We start from the raw sequence: 20,365 nt of genomic DNA, 5'->3' as shown, positions 1-20,365 counted from the left end.
CTGGTTGCAAACCGATTGCGCTTCAGAATTTTGAGAATACTTCCCTGATATAATGAATGTTGGAGATCAAGGCAAATTTTCTACAGGGTTAAGTACAATAGACTTTAATTCTTCAGTGTGGGGTGTGATAGATTCACCAGCTTCACCAACCCCACACATTGGAGTAGATGGAGAGCCCTCAGATGGAAGCGTTGAGAAATTGAATGAACTGGGGTTTTCAACTTCTTGGGAGGCAGGATATTTGAGGGAGAAGAAAGGTTTGACATTTTGATGAGAGAGAAGGGGGATGAATAGTTTAAGAAGCAGGGAGAAATTTCCAGAAATAGTTTAAAGATTTGATTTGATAGAAATCAGATAGAGGTCGTATTTAAACTTGGTATCGGGTCCCTGAACATTAGCGACCTTTGGTTTTAACAATGAAAAAATGTATGTAACTGACACAAGAGATGGAGAGATGACATGTGACAATGACCGTTGACAGAAAACTACGTAGTACAAGTGATACTAACCTTTAAGAGAACAGATCCCTTTCTACAGATAGCCCGCCTGTTATGGTTATACCTTCCCTTTAGTCAACATGTCGTAAGTGTGTACCTCCAGTAAGGTACCATTATGAATTCACAAACAACAAGCAATACAATAAGTATAGATACCTGCCATCCTCAGCATAATCAAATAAGAGGTTTTATGCAATTTTTTTGTGAAATTAGTTCAGCTTGTGCATTCTCAGACTCAGTCTATTCTTGACAAAGTGCTCTTTTCTTAGTGCATTGGTGAATTAGATGTTAGCTACTTGGTCCTCCTTTTTGCAGTATGTCATCACAACATTTCCTTTGTCAATATTGTCTCTGAGAAAGTTATGTCTCACATCTAAATGGTTGGTCCTCTTATGTTGGACATAATTCTTCACCATGTTCATTGCACTTGTGTTGTCACATATGGGTGAAATAGTATCTGTGAGGACACCAAAGTCTTCGAGTTTTTGCTTGATCCACAAGACTTGAGCATAACATGAAGCAACAACCACATACTCAGTTTCGGAGCTGCTTGAAACCTCACACACATCCCTACACTGAAGACTATGTCTGGCCTGCTTGTAGTAAAATAGAAGAGTGAACCAATGATTCCTCTATACATGGTTTGATTAACATCAGTGACTGATTCATCATTATCAAGTTTGACATTTATGCTCATTGAAGTATCAAGTATTTTGGCCTCCTGCATGCTGAACTTCTTGAGCAATTCTATAATGCATTTCTCTTGACATATTGATGTGCCTTTAGGGGATTGTTTAATTCACAAACCTAAGAAAAAAGTGAGCTCCCCAATCATACTCTTCTTAAATTCACTACTCATTAGGGCTGCAAACTCTTTGTATAAAGAATCTGAAGTGGCTCCAAAGATAATGTCATCTACATATACTTGCATTATCAGAAGCTCTTTTCCTCTAGATTTCAAGAATGGGGTGATCTTATGCATATTTATATGCCTAAGTAGTCGAAATTAGCACACGAAGTGATGATGTTTGATGACGATCTTGAGTTATTAGCTTGATTTTTAGTTTAACTTGTGATGATTGCATACTTACACACGTGATTAGTTATTTCAGGAAATCTTAACGGAATATGGATTGGGAAGATGGAAGGAGCAAGGCGATGCAGAAAAATGGCTAAGGCAAAAACCACCAGTGGCTGGTGCACTGGTTGGCGCGGCGCACCACTAGTGGTATTTCAGAGAGCCTTTTGAGGCGTACTGAGGGGCGCGACGCGCCAGAAGGAAATCTTCAGAGACGCTCCCCAGGCGCTCTGCTTGGCGCAGCGCGCCAGGAACTAAATGACTGAAGAAACTTTGAGGCGCGATAAGGGGTGCGACACGCCACCTGTTTTCGGATTTTTCCAGATTTTAAATATTAATTAAGAGTCCTTATTTGTGTAGGATTGGTTCCCAACTTCCCCTACTATTATAAATAGATTCTTAAGCCTCCATAGTTAGCGTCAGACGTTTGTTGAGTGTGCAAGAGCACGAATTCAAGTTTGTAATCCTTTAACTTTTCTATTTTTCAGAATTTTGTATAAATGTTTATCTATTATTGATTTCTAATAGCATGAGTAGCTAAACGCCCTAGTTCTGGAGTTGTAGATATGAATTATGTGTTGAATGTTTGAGGCAGTATGAATTGATTTTCGATTGTCAATCCAAATTACTTCTATATTCTTGTTTTACTATTTTATGCTTGTGCACCATAGAATAAATCTAGTGTCTAATATTAAAATCGAACGAGGAGAGGTTAGATAGACCAGAGAATATAAAGAGTTCGGTCCACCCATTAAATTGAGGTAATTAGTGTTCAGGAGTGACGCCCAGACGAACACCTTGCTTGGTTACGAAATAGGATGAAATATACATGCTCGCCAGTTAGTTTATTTATCTCCGCTCAACGAAGTAGTTAGATGGCTAACTGGGGTAGGCGGCGAGAGGCGAACCACCCGGACCATACTATCAACCCTATAAACCAGTAATTTGACAACTGAAGTGAATTCTAAGCTAATGATATGATGCATGATATTCAATGTATGTTGCAACCCTGGAATTATTTTTAAATTTGCTTGAAACATATTAACAAAGTCGTTCACTATAGGTTACTTTTATTTAGTGCATAATTATTAGTAGTTACTTAACTAATTCATCAACTCTTTAAAAGGTTACTTGGTTACTTTCAGTTGTAGAATTAAGTGAATATAAGTTGATCATAAGTCCCTTGGGAACGATAACTCGTTTCTTAAATAATCTGTACTATTTGTGTGACCACGTACACTTGCGTGTAATTTGGGGAGCAACACATGGTGTTGTTGATCTTTCCTCTTTTGAACCCATTTCCTAGAAAAAACTTTGACAGCCTCTCATACCAAGCTCTTGGTGCTTGTTTCAGGTCGTACAAAGTTTTGTCTAACTTTAGCACATGGTTTAGCAGATCAACATCTTCAAATCCTTGAGGTTGTTTTACATAAACCTTCTCTTTCAAGTAACCATTCAGGAAGGCACTCTTAAAATCTAATTGAAACAACTTGAATTCCATATGGGTAGCAAAATCTATTAGAATTCTGATAGCTTCCATCCTTGCTACAGGTGCAAAAGTCTCATCATAGTCAATACCTTCTTCTTGATTGTATCCATGTATCACTAGTCTTGACTTATTTCTAGCTATAGTTCTATGTTCATCAAACTTGTTTCTGAATATCCATCTGGTCCCAATATTGGTTCTGTTGAGAGGTCTAGGGACCATATGACATACTTTGCTTCTTTCGAACTGATGAAACTCTTCTTGCATTGAATTCACCCAATCAACATCCTTTAAAGCCTCCTTGATGTTTCTGGGTTCAATAGTGGAGATGAAAGCTGAAAAGGCAACTAGATTATTTATTTTGGATTTAGTTTGAATTCCATATTCAAGGGGAGATACAAGATTGTCTAGAGGATGGAAGGATTGATGTTTCCATCCAGAATTTCTTGTTATCTCCTCATCATGATCAGCAGCTGATTCACCACCTTTAGGGCCTTCAATGTGAGAAACTTCTTCCTGAGCATCATTAAAAGGACCAGGTTCTTCTGTGTGTTCTACACTGATTTCTCCATTCACATCCTTTTCAGCTACAGGTTTTTGAGTTATATTATCTCTTTGAATTTGCATCAGTTCCTCAAATTCAAGATCTTCACTTAGGTCAATATTTCTCAGATCAGCAGATTCATCAAAAACCACATGCACACTTTCCTCTACACACATAGTTCTTTTGTTGTAGACTTTGTATGTTTAGTGGTTGAGAAATACCCCACAAAAACCCTTTCATCACTCTTTGGATCGAACTTTCCAAGGTCATCCTTCTTATTATTCAACACAAAACACTTGCACCCAAAGGTTTTTAGATGACTGAGTGCTGGTTTTCTTCCATTCAATAGTTCATAAGGAGTTTTCCTGAGCACTGCCCTGATGAGGTATTTGTTTTTAATATAGCAAGCTATATTTACTGCTTCTGCCCAGAAGTTCATTGCAAATCATGAGTCAATTAGCGTGGTTCTGGAAATTTTCACCAAGGTTTTATTCTTTCTTTCTACCACCCCATTTTGTTAAGGAGTTTTTGGGGCAAAAAAGTTGTGATGAATCCTATGGTCAGCACAAAAAATTTCAATTTGGGCATTTTAAAATTTTGTGCCATGATCTGATCTAATGTTTACAATCTTGCAATTTACCTTAAGTTGAATTGCATATGCAAAGGTGATTAGTACTACTGTTGTCTCATCCTTAGTTCACAAAAACATGTTTCGGGTGAATCAGGAGAAGTCATCAACAATCACCAAGATATATTTATTCCCTCTTGTGCTCTAAACTCTTACAGGTTCACATAAGTTCATGTGGAAAAGCTCTAGTGGCTTGGTTGTACTAACTCTTTTCTTCAGTTTGAAAGAAAATCTTATTTGTTTTCCTTTCATACAGGCATTGCTAACTTTGTTGTCACATAAATTCAGCTTGGGCAATCCATGGACCAGGTCCCCCGCGACAAATTTGTTTAGCAAGGACGAGCTCACATGCCCTAGTTTTTGTGCCACAGATTTGCATTGTCAGATTGAGCACCCATACATGTGAGACTATCCCCTTCTATAGAGTTGAGATCAGCAAAAAAACTTATGTTTAACCCTTCTGGCAGACATAACAACTTTGTTAGAAGCACAATTTGTGACTATGCATTGGTCAGCCACAAATTTTAATTCATTTCCTTTATCACAGATTTGGGAACGCTGAGCAGGTTGTACCTCAAATCATTTACATAGTATACATTGTCTATGGAATGTTCCACTGGCCTTCCAATCTTCCCAACACCGCGAATGAACCAATTTTTAGCGTCGTCAAATGTCACCCACCATCTTAGTGTGCTTCCAAAGAGAGGCAGTTTTAAATGTCTCCAGCCACTATATATGTACCATCATTGACTACTTCTTCTCTGCTGCAAAAAAATTACTTGTTAGATTTAGGAACCCACTTGAGATGGAGTTCCCAAAAGCTATCAAAAGGTTTGATGAGAAACCTTACAGTCCAAGGGGGCAATGTTATCAAAATCGAGGGGTATTTATTACAACCTAAGTGTACCCCTAGACATAACAAGGCACATAGAACCCCAAAAGGCCCAATGTAAGCCACTTAGCATATCACAACATAAGCAAATAACAATAAAGAGTAAAACGCATTTCAAGTCCAAAATTTTCATAAAGAAAAATGGAAGTCTAGACTTGTCTTTATATAGCCATCTATTACATTATTGGAATCAAAAAGGGTCACAACCCATACAATCACAATCCGAAAGGGAAATACAAGAAAGGAACTACAAATGAAACACCCATCCTCGAATCATAAGGACTCACCACAAGCTAGGAGAATAGTCGAATCCAAGTTTGAACCAGATGGAGATCACCTCAAACATCGGACCCTACACTTGTGGAAAATGAAGGAAAATATGGGTTAGTACAAAAATGCACTGAGTATGATAGCTATGCATAAAATCATGAAAACATGTTAAAAGGGACATTTCAGTTGAATCCATACAATTTACTAAGTTAAAGCATCATTTCGAAGATAATGGAAAAGCATAAGTCATAAGCATAATCAACTCATAAATCATCATATCATAAAAGGAACATATCATACATACCCTCAAAGCATACTTGTGCAATGTATGAATAAGATCCCATTATCCCACCCATACTAAGTAAAGCTTCTTAAGTAGCTATAGTCCATAACTCATTTTCTTTTTCATATATCATAATGGGGAAATAAGCCTTAACCAACATAGACCATGTGAGCTTACCATGAAATTTGGTATCTACCCCACACCGAAAATGGATTGTCCTACTTGTCTAAGGTAGAACCATACTTTTGGATTAGGAGGATTCACTAGCTAAATACCTATGAGGGCACATGGTTTATGGGATAAAAAGTTTGCTACTATAAATCTGAACTCAACTAAGGTATAAGATTTCCATCTCATGAGATACATACTTTAGGAACCCGAACTCAACTACGGTAGAAGGAACGACCATTTGGAAAGCCGGAATCAACTATCGTACAAGTTTCCATCTCATATTCATATTCACTCGGTTCTAAGCATTAATTCCCATAGATTACATATTAAGTCTTGACTTAAGTTCATACTCATGGAAGAATGTCTTGACACTCAATCCAACATAAATCATACTGGAGCTTATAGATTCAATAGGTGAGAATAGCCTTTCAATCTTAAAATAATCATATTGTGAGAAAACCTTTCACATCATATCATATTCATACATAAGTGTGTACATGAGAATAACCTCCAACAACACAACAACTAGTCACAATCATTTTCACGTTACTCTCAAAGTGTTCTTTAAGCATACACAAAACCCTCATAATCATGCATAATTCACATATTTTGCCCTTCAAGGACCATAAATCATATTTCATCAACACCTCTAGAATTACTACATTAGACATGGATGATAACATAATTTGAATAGCTTAATTATAACAAGCATAATCTCATAATATCCTTCTTTCATCAATTCACCCACATCACAAGTCATAAATTGAAAATATGAGGATTTCATGGATTCTTGGGAGATTTCAACATAAAACCATCATAAATCATCAATTCGATCATAATATACAGTAATTAAATCATTAGAATCATTTTTGAAAGGAATTCATGACTTGGAGTCAAACCCTAGCTTTTGGGGAATTTCCCTCTTTGAAATTGAGTTTTGAAAGGACTCCATGAATGAAGTCTATCCATGGATTAAGAACTACCATACCTTGACTATGAATCCCATCAAATTTGAGTAGAAAAGCTTGTTTCTTCAACCCTAGCCTCCACTTTCTTATTCTTCTTCCTTGAAGTTTTAGAGAGAGAATTTAGAGGGGAAAGTTGGTTTTGATTTGGGATTTTAGAATTTTGAGGAGATGATTTAATTTGGGGGTCTTAAATCATTATATAGTTAGTCTAATTTAGTGTAAAACGATGTCACTTAATACTAACTTAAAATGGAAAACCCCAAAGTGTAACTGCCACAAGGCAGTTTCAGGCCTCACCTACGAACCCATGACCAGGGTCCGTGGACGGACCCACGTGGCATACTGGTGAATCGTGGGTTGAGGTTTTGGAACTTGTTTTCCAGGCCTTGACCTATACCCCTGACCCACGAGATGTGGCCTGACCCACGATGCGTGAGTGCGTTTCGTGGGTCACTACCCAGGCAACCTCTAAGTGTCTTCCTCAAGGACCCATGGTTGGTCCTTGGGGTTTGTACCTTGACTTTCTAACACAAAACCCTATATTTTTAGGTACAGAAAGGTACATTTACGACTCTAACCTTCACGTTAAGCTCTAGTTTAGCCTACTAGTTTTCTGAGTGTTCCAGTACCTCCTGGAACCCCGAATGACTCCATACACTTAGCATATCATCACATAAGCACTAGAACAATAAGAGTAAAAACGCATTTTAAGTCTAAAATTTTCATAAAAGAAAAGCAGAAGGCTAGACTATAAGTCTCAACATAGCCATTTATTACAATATTCAAATGGAATAGGGCCTATCCCTTACAACATAGTCCAAAAAGGAAAAATACAAAAAACAAAACTATAACATGAGAAAATGTCATCCTCGAACCATGAGGACTCACCAACAAGCTAAGAAGATACACAAGTCCAAGCTTTAGCCACTAGAATGATCACCTCGAGAACCGGACCCTACACTTAGGGAAAATGTAAGAAAAATAGGTGTTAGTACAAAAATGTACTAAGTATGATAGTCATGCATAAAAACATTAAAAACATGCTAAAAGGGATACTTCATTTTAAAGCATGCAATTCACCAAGTTTAAACATCATCATAAGGATAGTGAAAGAGCATAAGTCATAAACATAGTCAACATAATCATAATCATCATTAAAACCCTTTGAAAACTCACAACAAAGCTTATTAAGTAACCATAGTTCATAATTCATAATCTTGTTCTTGTTGTGGGAATAAGTCTTAACCGGCATGAGACCATGTGAGCTATACATGATCCCCCGGTGTTACCCACACCGAAAATGATTGTCCTACTTGCCTAAGGTAGAACCATACTTTTAGCTTAGGTGGATCTATTAGCTAAATAGCCTATGGGGGCACATAGTTCATAAGAAGATTGCTATTAGAAACTCAAACTCAACTTGCGTAAAAGGTTTCCATCTCATAAGACATATTTTGGGAACTCAAACTCGACTAGCGTAAAGGGAACCCATTGGAAGCCGGAGTCAACTAGCATAAAAGTTTCCATCTTATATACGATATCCACTCGGTGCTAAGCATTAATTCCCACAGAGTTCATATTAAGTATTGAATTAAATTCATAATCATGGAAGAATGTCTTGACACTCAATCCAATATAATTCATAGGATAGCTCTTAGATCATGCGTGAGAATAACCTTTCACCGTCCATGTCTACATATTCATATCTTAGATTCAATTAGGTGAGAAAGCCTTACAATCTTAGAATCTTCATATCGTGAGAAAACCTTTCACATTATATCATATTCATGCATAGGTGTGTATATGAGAATATCGTTTCAACAACACAACAACTACATCATAATCACAGACACTTCACTCTCAAAGTGTTCTTAAAGCATATACATAAATCTCATAATCATGCATAATTCTCATACTTTTCCCTTCAAGGATCAAAGCTCATATTCAATCAACACATATAGAATTCACTACACTAGACATGGATATTATCATAATTCAAATAAGCCAATCACTACGTGCATAAGTTCATAACATTTTACCTTCATCAACCAAGACCCACGTCACAAGATCATAATTGGAAAATATGGGGATTACATGGATTCTTGGGGAATTCAACATAAAACCATATAAAATCATCAATTTATACATAATTCAATCATTAAAAATGATTTTGAAAGGAATCCATGACTTTGAAATCAAAATCTAACATTTGGGGATTTCTATCTTTGAAATTAAGATTTTGAAGGGGCTCAATGGATGAAGACTACCATACCTTATCAATAAAGCCCAATGAATTTGGTGTGAAGAACCTTGCTTCTTGAACCCTGGCTCCAGCCTCTTTCCTTCTTCTTCTTCAAGTTCTAAAGAGGGAATATTTGAGAGGAGTTTTGGGAATTCTTTGGGGATTTGAGAGAATGACTTAATTTAGGGGTTTTGGGGTTAAAAATGTTTATATAGGTGTTTTAGACTTAGGCAAAACAACACCACTTAATTCTAATTAAACCCGAAAAAGACTCTTAAATCCTTGAAAATATTTCCCATGCCTGAACCACGGACCCATAACTTACGGACCGTGGATGGACCCATGGCCCGTCCTGGTCAGGCATGGTTCATGGTCAGAGATTATTGGCCAAACCAGGGTTCCTGACCCACAGCCCGTGGTCCCACCTATGGACCGTGGGTGGGGCTTGATGTTGCTGAGTTTTTGTCTAGGTCTCCCCCATTTTGGGTATGGGGTGTTGCACTAGCCCTCTCACTTAGTCCTAGTTTGGTCTACTAGATTCCGGGGTGTTACAAATGTGTTCTTGCTAAATTGATATCTAGGACTAAGTACCTTCTTTTTCTCTACCTTCCCTTTCTCTAATTTAAAGAAATCCTCTTGATTTTCTTTTACTCTTTTTAGAGACACACAGTTTCTTTTCAAGTGACCATTTCTCCCACAATGGGTACATAACAGGTTATCAGAGACTGACACATACTTTCTATAAGGGTTGTAGGGTGTTTCTATCTTTCTACACCCTAGGCCTTTCCTGCTGTTGAATTTCTGATTTAATAAGTTTGAAAGAATCTTAGATGAGTCAGGACATTTTAGGGAATGACTTAACTTTTCTTTGACCTGACTTAAGTCCTTTACTAGTTGCAAATTTTTCTCAAGAGCATCAACTAGTTTGGACTCAGTGACTTTTAGACTTTCATCCATTTCAAGTTCAAAGCTACTAAGTTTCCTTTTTCCACCCTCAGAGGTACCTGGTTCCTCTTCAGGTTGAAAACTTTTAGTCTCCAGAATATTCATCCTAACATTTATTTCAAACATTGAGAGATAAGAGAAGTTTTTTCATCTTCACAGAGACTCAGTTTTTCACTTAACATTGTATTTTCATTTGTTATTTCATCCACAAAGTCAATCAGCACAACAACAAGTTTTCTCAGTCTTGTAATTGACAAGGTGTCTAAATCAATTTTAAGATAAAAAAGAGTTACCTCATCCTTGTCATCTTCATCATCAGATTTTGCCATTAATGAGAATATGGAGTTGAATACAGCTTCTCCATCATTGAATATCATCACATCTTCAGGATTTTCCTCTTTCTCAGAATCGCTAGAGGCATTTTCCCATACAACAAAGGTTTTCTTCACAACTTGATTTGCATTGGCCTTTCTTTTAGCATGGTCAGGGACCTGGTCCCTTCGCCGAGGTTTGAACTCCTGAAATGAAATGAGTCAATGAGCGTGGTCAGGGACACTTTTGGTTCTGACAGTCTGTCATGAAATGCCAAGGCTTTCCACATTTGTGGCAAAAGTCATTGGTGTTCGCAGTTCTGCTGGTAGTACCCTTCTTATGAAATCCTCCATGTTTTTTGACTATTTTCTAGAATGTTCTAGTCAAATAAGCCATTTCAACCTCATCTTCAGACCCATCATTTTGAGAAATCTTTAATGTTACTGATTTTTCTTTCATTCCTTCCTTCATAGATGAACCATGCTGCCTGTTTAGCTCATAGGTTTGCAGGTTTCGATCAGATCATTCATGGTAAGAACTTTTAGATCTCTAACCTTAGTAATGGCATTAACCTAGCTTTCCTAAGATTTTCTAAGGCCTCTGAGAATCTTTCTAACTTGTTTGCATAGGTGAACGGGCTCACCAAGACATCTCAGTTCGTTTGTGATAGAGGTAAACCTTGTATGCATCTCACAGATGGTTTCACCTTCCTTCATGCTAAAGTTCTCGTATTGAGTTGTTAGCATGTCTACCTTGGACTCCTTGATTTGAGTTGTTCATTTGTGGGCTGTTTTGAGGCAATTCGAGATTTCTTTTGCAGTCTCACAGGCAAAAATCCTGTAGTATTCATTTCATCTGGACCAATCTCACACACTAGTAGCTTCTTGGCCTTGTAGTTCTTTTTGATTTTCTTCTTGTCAGTTTCATTGTATTAGTTTTTGGTCTTTGGGATTACTCTAGTTAGCTCTCTTTCATTCATATCCTTGGTGGGGACATAGGGTCCATCGAGTATCACATCCCACAACTTAGTGTCTTCTACCATAATTTAATCGTGCATCTGTGTCTTCTACCATCCATAGAAATGTCCGTTGAATCAGGGAGGACGAGTTGTTGATTGACCTTCCTTTTTCCAAGCTTGGTGGAGCAGTCATTCCTTCAGGATTTTCCTTCTCCTGGTGTTAACCAGATAGAGAAGTCGGGGCTCTGATACCAATTAATCAAATGTATACGTCCACTAATAATCATAGGACCAAGTCCTTAATATAGATTGAGTTCTAAAAGTAAATAACTAGAAGTAAATGTGGACACAAAATTTTACGTGGAAACCTCTTTGCTCAAGAGAGTAAAATTACGACCTGTCACACTGAATTTTCAATTGTTTTCACTAATCACCAAGCAAAAGTGAAACACAGATATCAACTTACAACCATGAGATTAACCTCCTAATCTCAACCTAAGTAATATCTTTATTACTTAAATGAGTCAAAGCAATGCTCTCATTGCCCACTATATTAACTATTGCTAATCGATATAGACTTTTACCGTAAGACACAAAGTTATCCCTAACTATGCTCTTACACTGTTCACACAAAGTTTTGAAACGTTTCTTTCAAGATTGAAACGAATCCTACAAGATAAGTACAAATATAAGCAAACAAAAGTAACAAGAAGTTCAAAAAGCAATTCTTTGATCAGGTCCCTTGTTGTTTTGTTTGAAGCTTGATTTTCTCTCTTTAAATGAATGTCTTATTTTTTGTTTGTCATTTTGATTATATCAACCAAAAAGAACTATTGACCATTGGACAAACAACCTCGCCCGTTTCTATTTGTTAAGTACGCTGATGACTTCACCAATCATATTACAATTTTTCAGATGTACAACATATTATCCTGGACGAGAACACCTGCAGATGACCGGGTCCCTGCATTTGTGAGAATCATCAAAACATCTGAAAACCTATCAAGACTCAAGTTATGACCATTAGTGCAGGATCCCAATTTGAATGACACCAAAGCGTCTTCATCAGCTTCATACTTGCACTGCTCATTGGCTATAGTCATTGTTCTCTAGCAGACTTCAATTGTAAGTTCCTCTTATTTTCTTTTAATCTATCTCCTACTTTGGAATTTCCACTAAAATTAGCCTATGTAGCTCGGACTCTTCAAAAATGTCAAGGGGTACGTGTCAAATTCGTCAAAAATAGTGTACTTTTGGATAATCCGATACGGATACGGCATTGAAAGAGAAGAGTCTGCACAACTTAAAAATTAGCTTTCATATGTTCTTATGTTATTCCTTTGGTGAAACAGGACACTTAAGACAAAGGATAAATCAAAAGAGAGTAGACACATGAAACAATGGAATGAAGGTAAAAACTGTTGTTCAAAATAATTATTTTTAATAATTTTTCTGAGTTATATTTGACTATCAAGTTCAATAAGATGATTTATGTTGTTTTGTCTTGGTGCTTCTTAAATTTCTTTCCTCCATGAGAAGGGAAGTTAATTGTTTCACATGTTGGAGTCTAAGCAGTATTTATAGTTTGTCATCTATCATTTTAAAAGTATTGGCTAACGGTCCGTATAATTTAGCTTTCATATAGTTATGGACTCTAAAAACTGATGCATGCAGTCTGGTAATTAGAGTGTCAATTCGTGAACAAGGTGATATCAATGCTTTCTAATTTTTGAATTATTATAATTGTGCGATCGAATTAACTTAACTTCATATAGTACTTGGCATGCATTACCGCTGTGTATTATAGCTAATGAGAATGAATGAAATGATTTATGGTATTCTAATGCAGGTGGATTTGAAGATTTTTTCTGGGGTTGCACATGACTGATCAATGAAGTACAAAAATGAAAATGAAGTGGCTGTAAAATCTGCTGAAGAGCACACCAAAACATGTTTGGATGGTTTGAATCTCAAGTAAGTTGTTCTCATTATCATCATTGAACTTTGCTTTGAATATGTTGTAACTTATAGTTATTAGATTTCGAGTTGTGCTTTTGTGTTGTAATTAAGAATATTTATCTTGAAAGTAACTTTATTTGTTCCAAGTCAATTAGGTTGGGAGTCAACTTGTATTTGGTATTTATTTTGGGTGATTTTGTTGAATTGAAACTTCTGTAAATAATTGTTAATAGTTTCTACTGCAAAGAGAACAAAAAAATGCTTGGAACCTGCATTGCTTTTTGTGTACATATTTTGTTATTTTTTAATAACAACTCAGAATTCCAGTTTCCTTTAAATAAGTTAAGCAGACCATTTTTACATAAATGATTAGTAGAAAGCGATAGAAACAAGAATAAGTAGTGGAAGATCTCATAAAGATGTAATAAAAACTTGATTCTTCATGAATATAGGAAAGAGCTTACGCACAAGGTTTTCCCAGAATGTGATTTGATTTTAAATATCATTAGCATCAATTTATTTATTCTAATCATCTTCTTCAAGATGACTAATATATTTGAAGTTAATTGAATAATGGAAAGTAATTCCGGCTTGAGCGGAGGCTTCAAATTAAAACCATGAAGAGAAAGAGAATAGTCAAGCAACCATTATATATAATATATAATATATATTGGCTCAGTGCTTTTCTTTATTTTTGGTATGCACCTTATCTACAGTCAAATTTAACTCTGCGTGTGACAATAATTTCTTTTGATGACATAGCATCCTAAAGTACCCTTGTATCTATACCTCTTACTATTCAGGGTTACTTACACTAGCAGAAATGAAGTTCTTAGCTTTAATTTATCACTCACTTTATTGTCTTAAGTTATTTTTTAAATTTAGTTATTTCTTAAAGTTTGTTATAATGAGAGTTACTTATACTTTGGAAAAAGAAACACAAGTTTTTAGCTTTCACCAATTATTAATTTGGAGTTCACATTGCGGCTGCTCACTTCATTGAGAAATATGAAGAGGAGATATCTCAAGTAGCTACTACGAAAATTGTAGTAAGGTGTTAAACAATATCACTTTAATTTACATGACACACTTTCTACTACTTTTTATTTTTTTTCTCATTTGATGTTGTAGAAAAATTTGCAACTAACTACATGACAGTCTACTTGTTAAATATTAATTTTCTCCTGAGGGAAACAAATGTATCATTTTTAATTTCTCTCTCTATCTCTATTTTTGCACTCCTCCCAATTTAAACTTCTTTAATTGATGATTGGTGTTCATTTGATTTTTTAAGGTACATCAAAATGCGTCCTTATCAGCGAAGTTTGGCTGGTAGACTACTAATTGTTGGGGATCGTAGCTCCAACACAAAATGATGAATTAAGACCTTCTTGAAGATGCATTACATAAACATATATGATCATCTCTTTCATACATTACTCTAATTCAAATGTTAAAAAAACTCTTATTCACATGTTAAAAAAACTCTTATTCGCCATCATAATAATTGAATATGATTGTACTAGACAATATATTATTTTTAATTAATCACTTCCCATGTAGATATATATGTTCATCTCAATAATGACGTAAATATATAGAAGTCCTTTATTGTGGTATTTATTTTAAACATATAATTAAAAAATCATAGCCTTCTGGTAATGTATTGCTAAGTGTGAGGGTTATTGTAGTGCTACATGGAACTTAAGCTACTCTAGGTATGCATTTCCTCTTGTTTTTTTTCTTCTCATTTTAGTTTTTAAGTAGCTTTATTCCACCTCAATTCTTTCAATCACTCATGTTTAATAGTAGTATATAATTTTTAACACCTTCTCTCCCGAGATTTAGTTTTATTTTCTTTTTATTAGTTTTAGGTCACCTTTTGTCAATTTTTCATTTGATGGGTTTGATTAATTTTTTTCAATTTTGGTGTTTGGGTTGTAAAAATATTGCATGCACTGAATTTAAACTTGATTGGATGTTGTTATTGTCGTCGTTTTCTCCTCCACTTCTCCGTCGTCCCCTATTTACAGCTTTGTATTTCAATTCTTTTTGTATCCTTTGTTATTGAAATGTAGTGTTTCTTCCACTTTGTTCTTGATTGTGACTATATTTTCAATTTGATAAATTTTTATTTAGGCCCTTTGTATTGTATGTACTTCAAGAAGAAAGGAAATAAAAGAAATTGAAAATTTTGATATTTTTATATTGGAAACATTTAATTTCAAAAATTCTAAGCATTTTCAGGTACATCGAGCTTAATTTTGATATTTTTCTCTTTAAACGGAACACTTTTAACTAAAAGGGTGAGCTGTTAAATTTTACCTATTTTCATAGCCCTGTGTGAAAAGTGCAATATTCCTCTCTCCAGTGGTGGATCCAGGATCTGATGATCGTGGATGCTCAATTCTTTTAACATTTGCTAGCTAAAAAAAGTTTCTTTCTAGAAGTTAACTAATATTTTTTTAATATAATTAATTAATGAAATACAAAAAATAAAAAAGTGGAAACACAAAAAGAAATATAAGCAAAATTTTGAAAAAGAAGTCAAGAAGTTTATGTTTGCTTTTTCAACAAAAATATAGATGTTGTAGGGGCTCGAACCCTCGATGGAGGGAGGGCACCAACGTTTCTAAAATCTTACTTCAGAACCACAACGCCCATGTAATAATTTGTTTAATGGGTGCTGAAGAAAACTTTATATAATATTTTCAGTATTTTCTATATACATATATAAAGTTTCCGTCAGGATTAATGGGTGCTCGAGCACCCAAAACTCTACACGTTTGTCCGCCCCTGCCTCCCTCTTCAGTTTGTTGAATGTATGTATATGTATATAGAGATTTGAGAAAGGCCTTTTGTAAAGCCTGTTTTATTGTTGAAGTCGTTTCAAATCCAATATGGGAACTTGGGAAAGGCTCAAATTTTTCTTGTTCCAAAAGCAAACACCACTTCCTTTTTTCTTTCTTTGTTATCTCAGTCCATTATTTGACTTATGACACCCCTTAAAAAGTACGCTAATAAAAAGATAAGTTTGAATATAATAAATTTAATATTTTAAAAGAATATCTATAATTAATGATAAAGATATATTATAATAAATATTTCTTAATTTATTAAACTACATAAATAAAAATATAACAGACAAGTATAAATGGATGGAGGGAATATCACATTGAATATGTAAAAGACTACTTCCTCTGTCCCTAATTACTTGGTCACTTTTGAATTGACATACATATTAAGAAAATAGTGGTTGGCATAGTGAATTTACCATTTTACCCCTTTAATTATGAAGTGGGTGAATTAAAAACTTAAGATTTCCAAGAAGTTCTATCTTTTTCAAAGAAATTAATTGAGGGTATAATAGGTAAAAAAAAAATTGTCCTTTCTTACTTTGTGAAAATGGACAAGTAATTAGAAACAACTAAAAAAAGAAAAATGAACAAGTAATAAAAGATAGAGGAAGTAACTTATAAACACCTAGTATATACATCAAACTGAAATAATTTATCATGAATAAGTCATATATTAGATGAAGATGTGTATTAACTATTAACAAAGTATAGTTTAATGATAATAAATAAATAATTTATATGAAGACATTCTCAATAGTACTAATTTATATGTTAAAGGGAAAAATAAATTATTGGCATAGTATGTCATCCAATAAGCTTGAAAAACACCAACATTTCTTACCATAGGGTATATGAAGACTTTTCTCTTATTCTTTCACAACTAATACCACTCATAATCTGTATTAATATAAATAAAAAATATCTAAATTGTTTTTTTTAAAATGCAACATATCTTTTCTTTGTTCCTAATGTTTTTAAATTTTAAAGTAAATGGAATATTTTTTCAAAGGTTCCTTCCAATCTTGAAAAGGATACATCAAATGTGGTGCTTTAGGTCTAAATGAACCCCTCAAATTGCGCTTCTTTTTAAAGTTAATTACTTAATTAATTAAAAGCTTAAAGAATATAAATTATATAACATGGAAAAGGGGCATACCAACTTTCTTTGTGCATGCAAATATTACAAAAAGATAACATAAAATATCAAAAAGTAATTCTGAATGCTGGAGAAAGAAAAAGATAGTCTATTATCCGATCTTTATAATCTTACTCATGATTAGTCAATTATCTTACGTTGTGTTGGGATGAATATAATTCCTCCGATCATTAATTAAAAGTCTCAAGTTTTAACTTTGGATATAGAAAAATCCTAATAAGGAGAATTTTTCACTTTAATAGTCTGAATTAGTCAGAATCTAATGCAGGTACCATACATCACATGAAAAAAGAGAGTTTAAGATAAATTCAAAGTTCAAACAATCCGAAAAAGGAAAACATTTCCTATTAATGATAAAGAAATGGATATTGAGCTTAACTTAATCCCAAATGTTAGTTCATTAGGGAAGAATTGTCCAATACGATATAAGGAAACCAAATTCCATTTCACAAATGTTATGGGACTCGAACACACCCAAGACTGGACATCTGGAGCATGAACAATATAAGATGGGGTGCCAAAACAATAAATTGAGATGAACGTAATAAAATGAACATTGGACCTATATCGATCCTAAAAACTAGTTAACGAGGAGATAATTATCCAATACCAAATTCTCATCCCACAAAAGAGATGAGACTCCAACAAATTACTCTTCCTTGTATATTACTATATGATTTGTTAATAATGATGACTTGAATATATAATTTACTTGTACATTGACTTGAAGCTATATACATTGCACAAACATGAAATAATCAAATCAAGCTTCTTCATAAACAAGCAAAATATTGAGACAAAATTAATTGCTAATAACTAACACTAAGTTAGATTCATTGCATAGCTTTCTTTGTTTTTGATCCTCTTCCCTCTCCCTTTTTAATTGAATCTTTGCATCAATCAATGCCCTCTTAACTTCCTCATCTCCTTGTTTTTCTTGTAACAACATTTCAAATTCTTGAATTGCAGCCTCCCATCTTTCCAACTATACAACAAAATTCAAAAAAAAAAAATCAAATTGGTCAATGTATAATCTATGCAATATTATCAATACATTCTTCGATTAACATTAGTACAAATTTTACCTTTACGTAACAATCAGCTCTACGAACTCTTGCCTTAGTATACGAAGGACGTAACACAAGAGCTGCATTGCAATCCTCCACTCCTTTCTCGAATTGTCCTAGCTTGATTCGACAAGTTGCTCTGTTAAATAACAGAACAGAATTGTATGGATCCTGTTCTAGTCCTTCTGTGTACATACAACAAGCCTCTATGTATTTCGATTCCTTAAAAAACTCGTTACCCTTTACCCGAGCTGATGCCACCCCTTTAATTCTTCTTAATATCGCGATTATCTCATTGCTGATATCGAGTTTTGCAGCCTCTTGAGCTGTACTGATTCCATCATCAAATCTGCCTACTAATGTGTAAACTTGTGCTCGAATTGTTAGCAAATAAGCTGTTTTAGCTGATCCAAAAATACGAGTAGAAAGACATGTTTTGAAATTAGGTCCCTTCTGAATGATGGTGTATGCCTCCTCATGTCTATGTAATTTTATCAATGCTTCAGCTCTCATTGCAAATATCTTCGAGTATGAAAATAACAAAGGGTAAATATTGTTAAATACGTAATGTTGAAATTAAACTTGACAAGTAAATTATGGACAATGTTGTTTCAACCTGTGGAGCTGAATCTGCACCAGATGACAATGCATTTTCGCTCATATGAAGTAATGTGACGTAATCTTTTACCCTTTGAGCTTCTATGCAATTGCTGATCATTCTTTTAAGATTTTGAGCCTCAGAAATGTCTCGTCTGTCAACTTTTGGTCCTGATTTTTCGTAATGTTCCAATGCTTTCTCTGCTTCTCCTAATCTGTTGAGACAAATATTATTACAATAAAAAAAAAATACTCGAAAAAAAATTCTGTTTTGATTTGATTTTAGTACCTGAGATATAGTCTTGCAAGGCGATATTGCGCGTTGAAGTAACAAGGATCTAGCTGAATGGCCTCTCTACATTCGATTACAGCTTCAATCAAACGGTTTAAACTCAACAAAGCTGCACTTTTGTTACTGTAATAACAAGCATTTTTCGGATTAATGGTGATTGCTTGATTATATAAAGCAATTGCTTGTTCAAATCTTCCATGTTTGTAATGTTCATTTCCCATTGATTTGAGTACATCAGGATCCGATTTGTTTACTATGTTCCCCATCAAGACTCTGCCTTTCTGTAGAATAAACTTTTGATCAGTTGAAACATGTTGGATTCTCTTTTGCTGCTTCAAATTCCCTAATTGGCCTAATAACATAATGTTCCCAGTGCTTGAAGTGCGATTCAACGTTCCATTCGTGCTCAAGTCACTCGAGGTGAACGTTGATTGCCTCCTAAGATTGTGAGTATTAGGCACCAAGTTGACAACTTGTGACATTTTCTTCGTGCTTGAAGAATTAGACGATTGGTTGATCTTCGAGCTGCTTCGTGTACCATCAGATGTTGATCTCCTAACGTGTTTTCGATCTTGTGAAATCGAGTTCCTCAGAGTAATTGAGGGTGGTTTTGGTTGAGGCTTGGATAATTTCTTTTTGGAAATTTGTGATACTGGTTGTTTAATTGGCTTACAATTTCCACGTTGAAATATCGCTGCCACTAGACCACAACCCAATTGAATTTCCACTGATTTTTCTCCAATCTTTGCCATAATTTCTTCTTCAATCAAATTTGGCAAATGGAAGATGACTTTATCCAAAGTGAAGAGGTCAAATAAAAACTTGTATATCAAGTGTTCAATGTGATAGGACCTTATTTAGATTAGAAGAAATGATGTAATAGTTATATATATATATATATACTACTCAAAGGTCCAAGAGTGGAAGCTAAGAAACCAACTTTATTTTTCTTTTTTGAAACTAAAGGGGTTAGGCTTATGAAAACAAAATTCCAAAAGGGAACAAGACTATTGGGTAGGATATAGCATTTCTAATTTTCTAATAAAGTATGATTGGATGTCTTATCAAGAAAGTGTTATTTGGAACAATTTTGCTTAAGATTTATGTCAGATGTTGTGCCAAACAAGTAGGACCTTGGAATCAATCATATCAAAGTTGAATA

At 34.7% G+C, this 20,365-nt stretch overlaps 1 protein-coding gene across 1 annotated transcript; it reads right to left on the bottom strand.

Annotated features, from left to right (window-relative positions):
* Positions 1–17,924: 17,924 nt before the first annotated feature.
* On the bottom strand, positions 17,925–20,085 carry LOC125855288 (inactive TPR repeat-containing thioredoxin TTL3-like). The gene is made up of 4 exons (XM_049534999.1): positions 19,201–20,085; positions 18,931–19,126; positions 18,333–18,836; positions 17,925–18,232 (listed from the first exon to the last, which is right to left on the bottom strand). The coding sequence occupies exons 1-4, from the start codon at positions 19,953–19,955 to the stop codon at positions 18,050–18,052; spliced, it is 1,638 nt and encodes a 545-aa protein (XP_049390956.1). The 5' UTR covers positions 19,956–20,085; the 3' UTR covers positions 17,925–18,049.
* Between the last annotated feature and the right edge of the window lie 280 nt (positions 20,086–20,365).

This window comes from Solanum stenotomum, chromosome 2, assembly GCF_019186545.1.
Source record: "Solanum stenotomum isolate F172 chromosome 2, ASM1918654v1, whole genome shotgun sequence".
Classification (NCBI taxonomy): Eukaryota; Viridiplantae; Streptophyta; class Magnoliopsida; order Solanales; family Solanaceae; genus Solanum; species Solanum stenotomum.
Note: the sequence above shows the minus strand (reverse complement) of the source record. Positions and strands in the feature narration are given on the sequence as shown.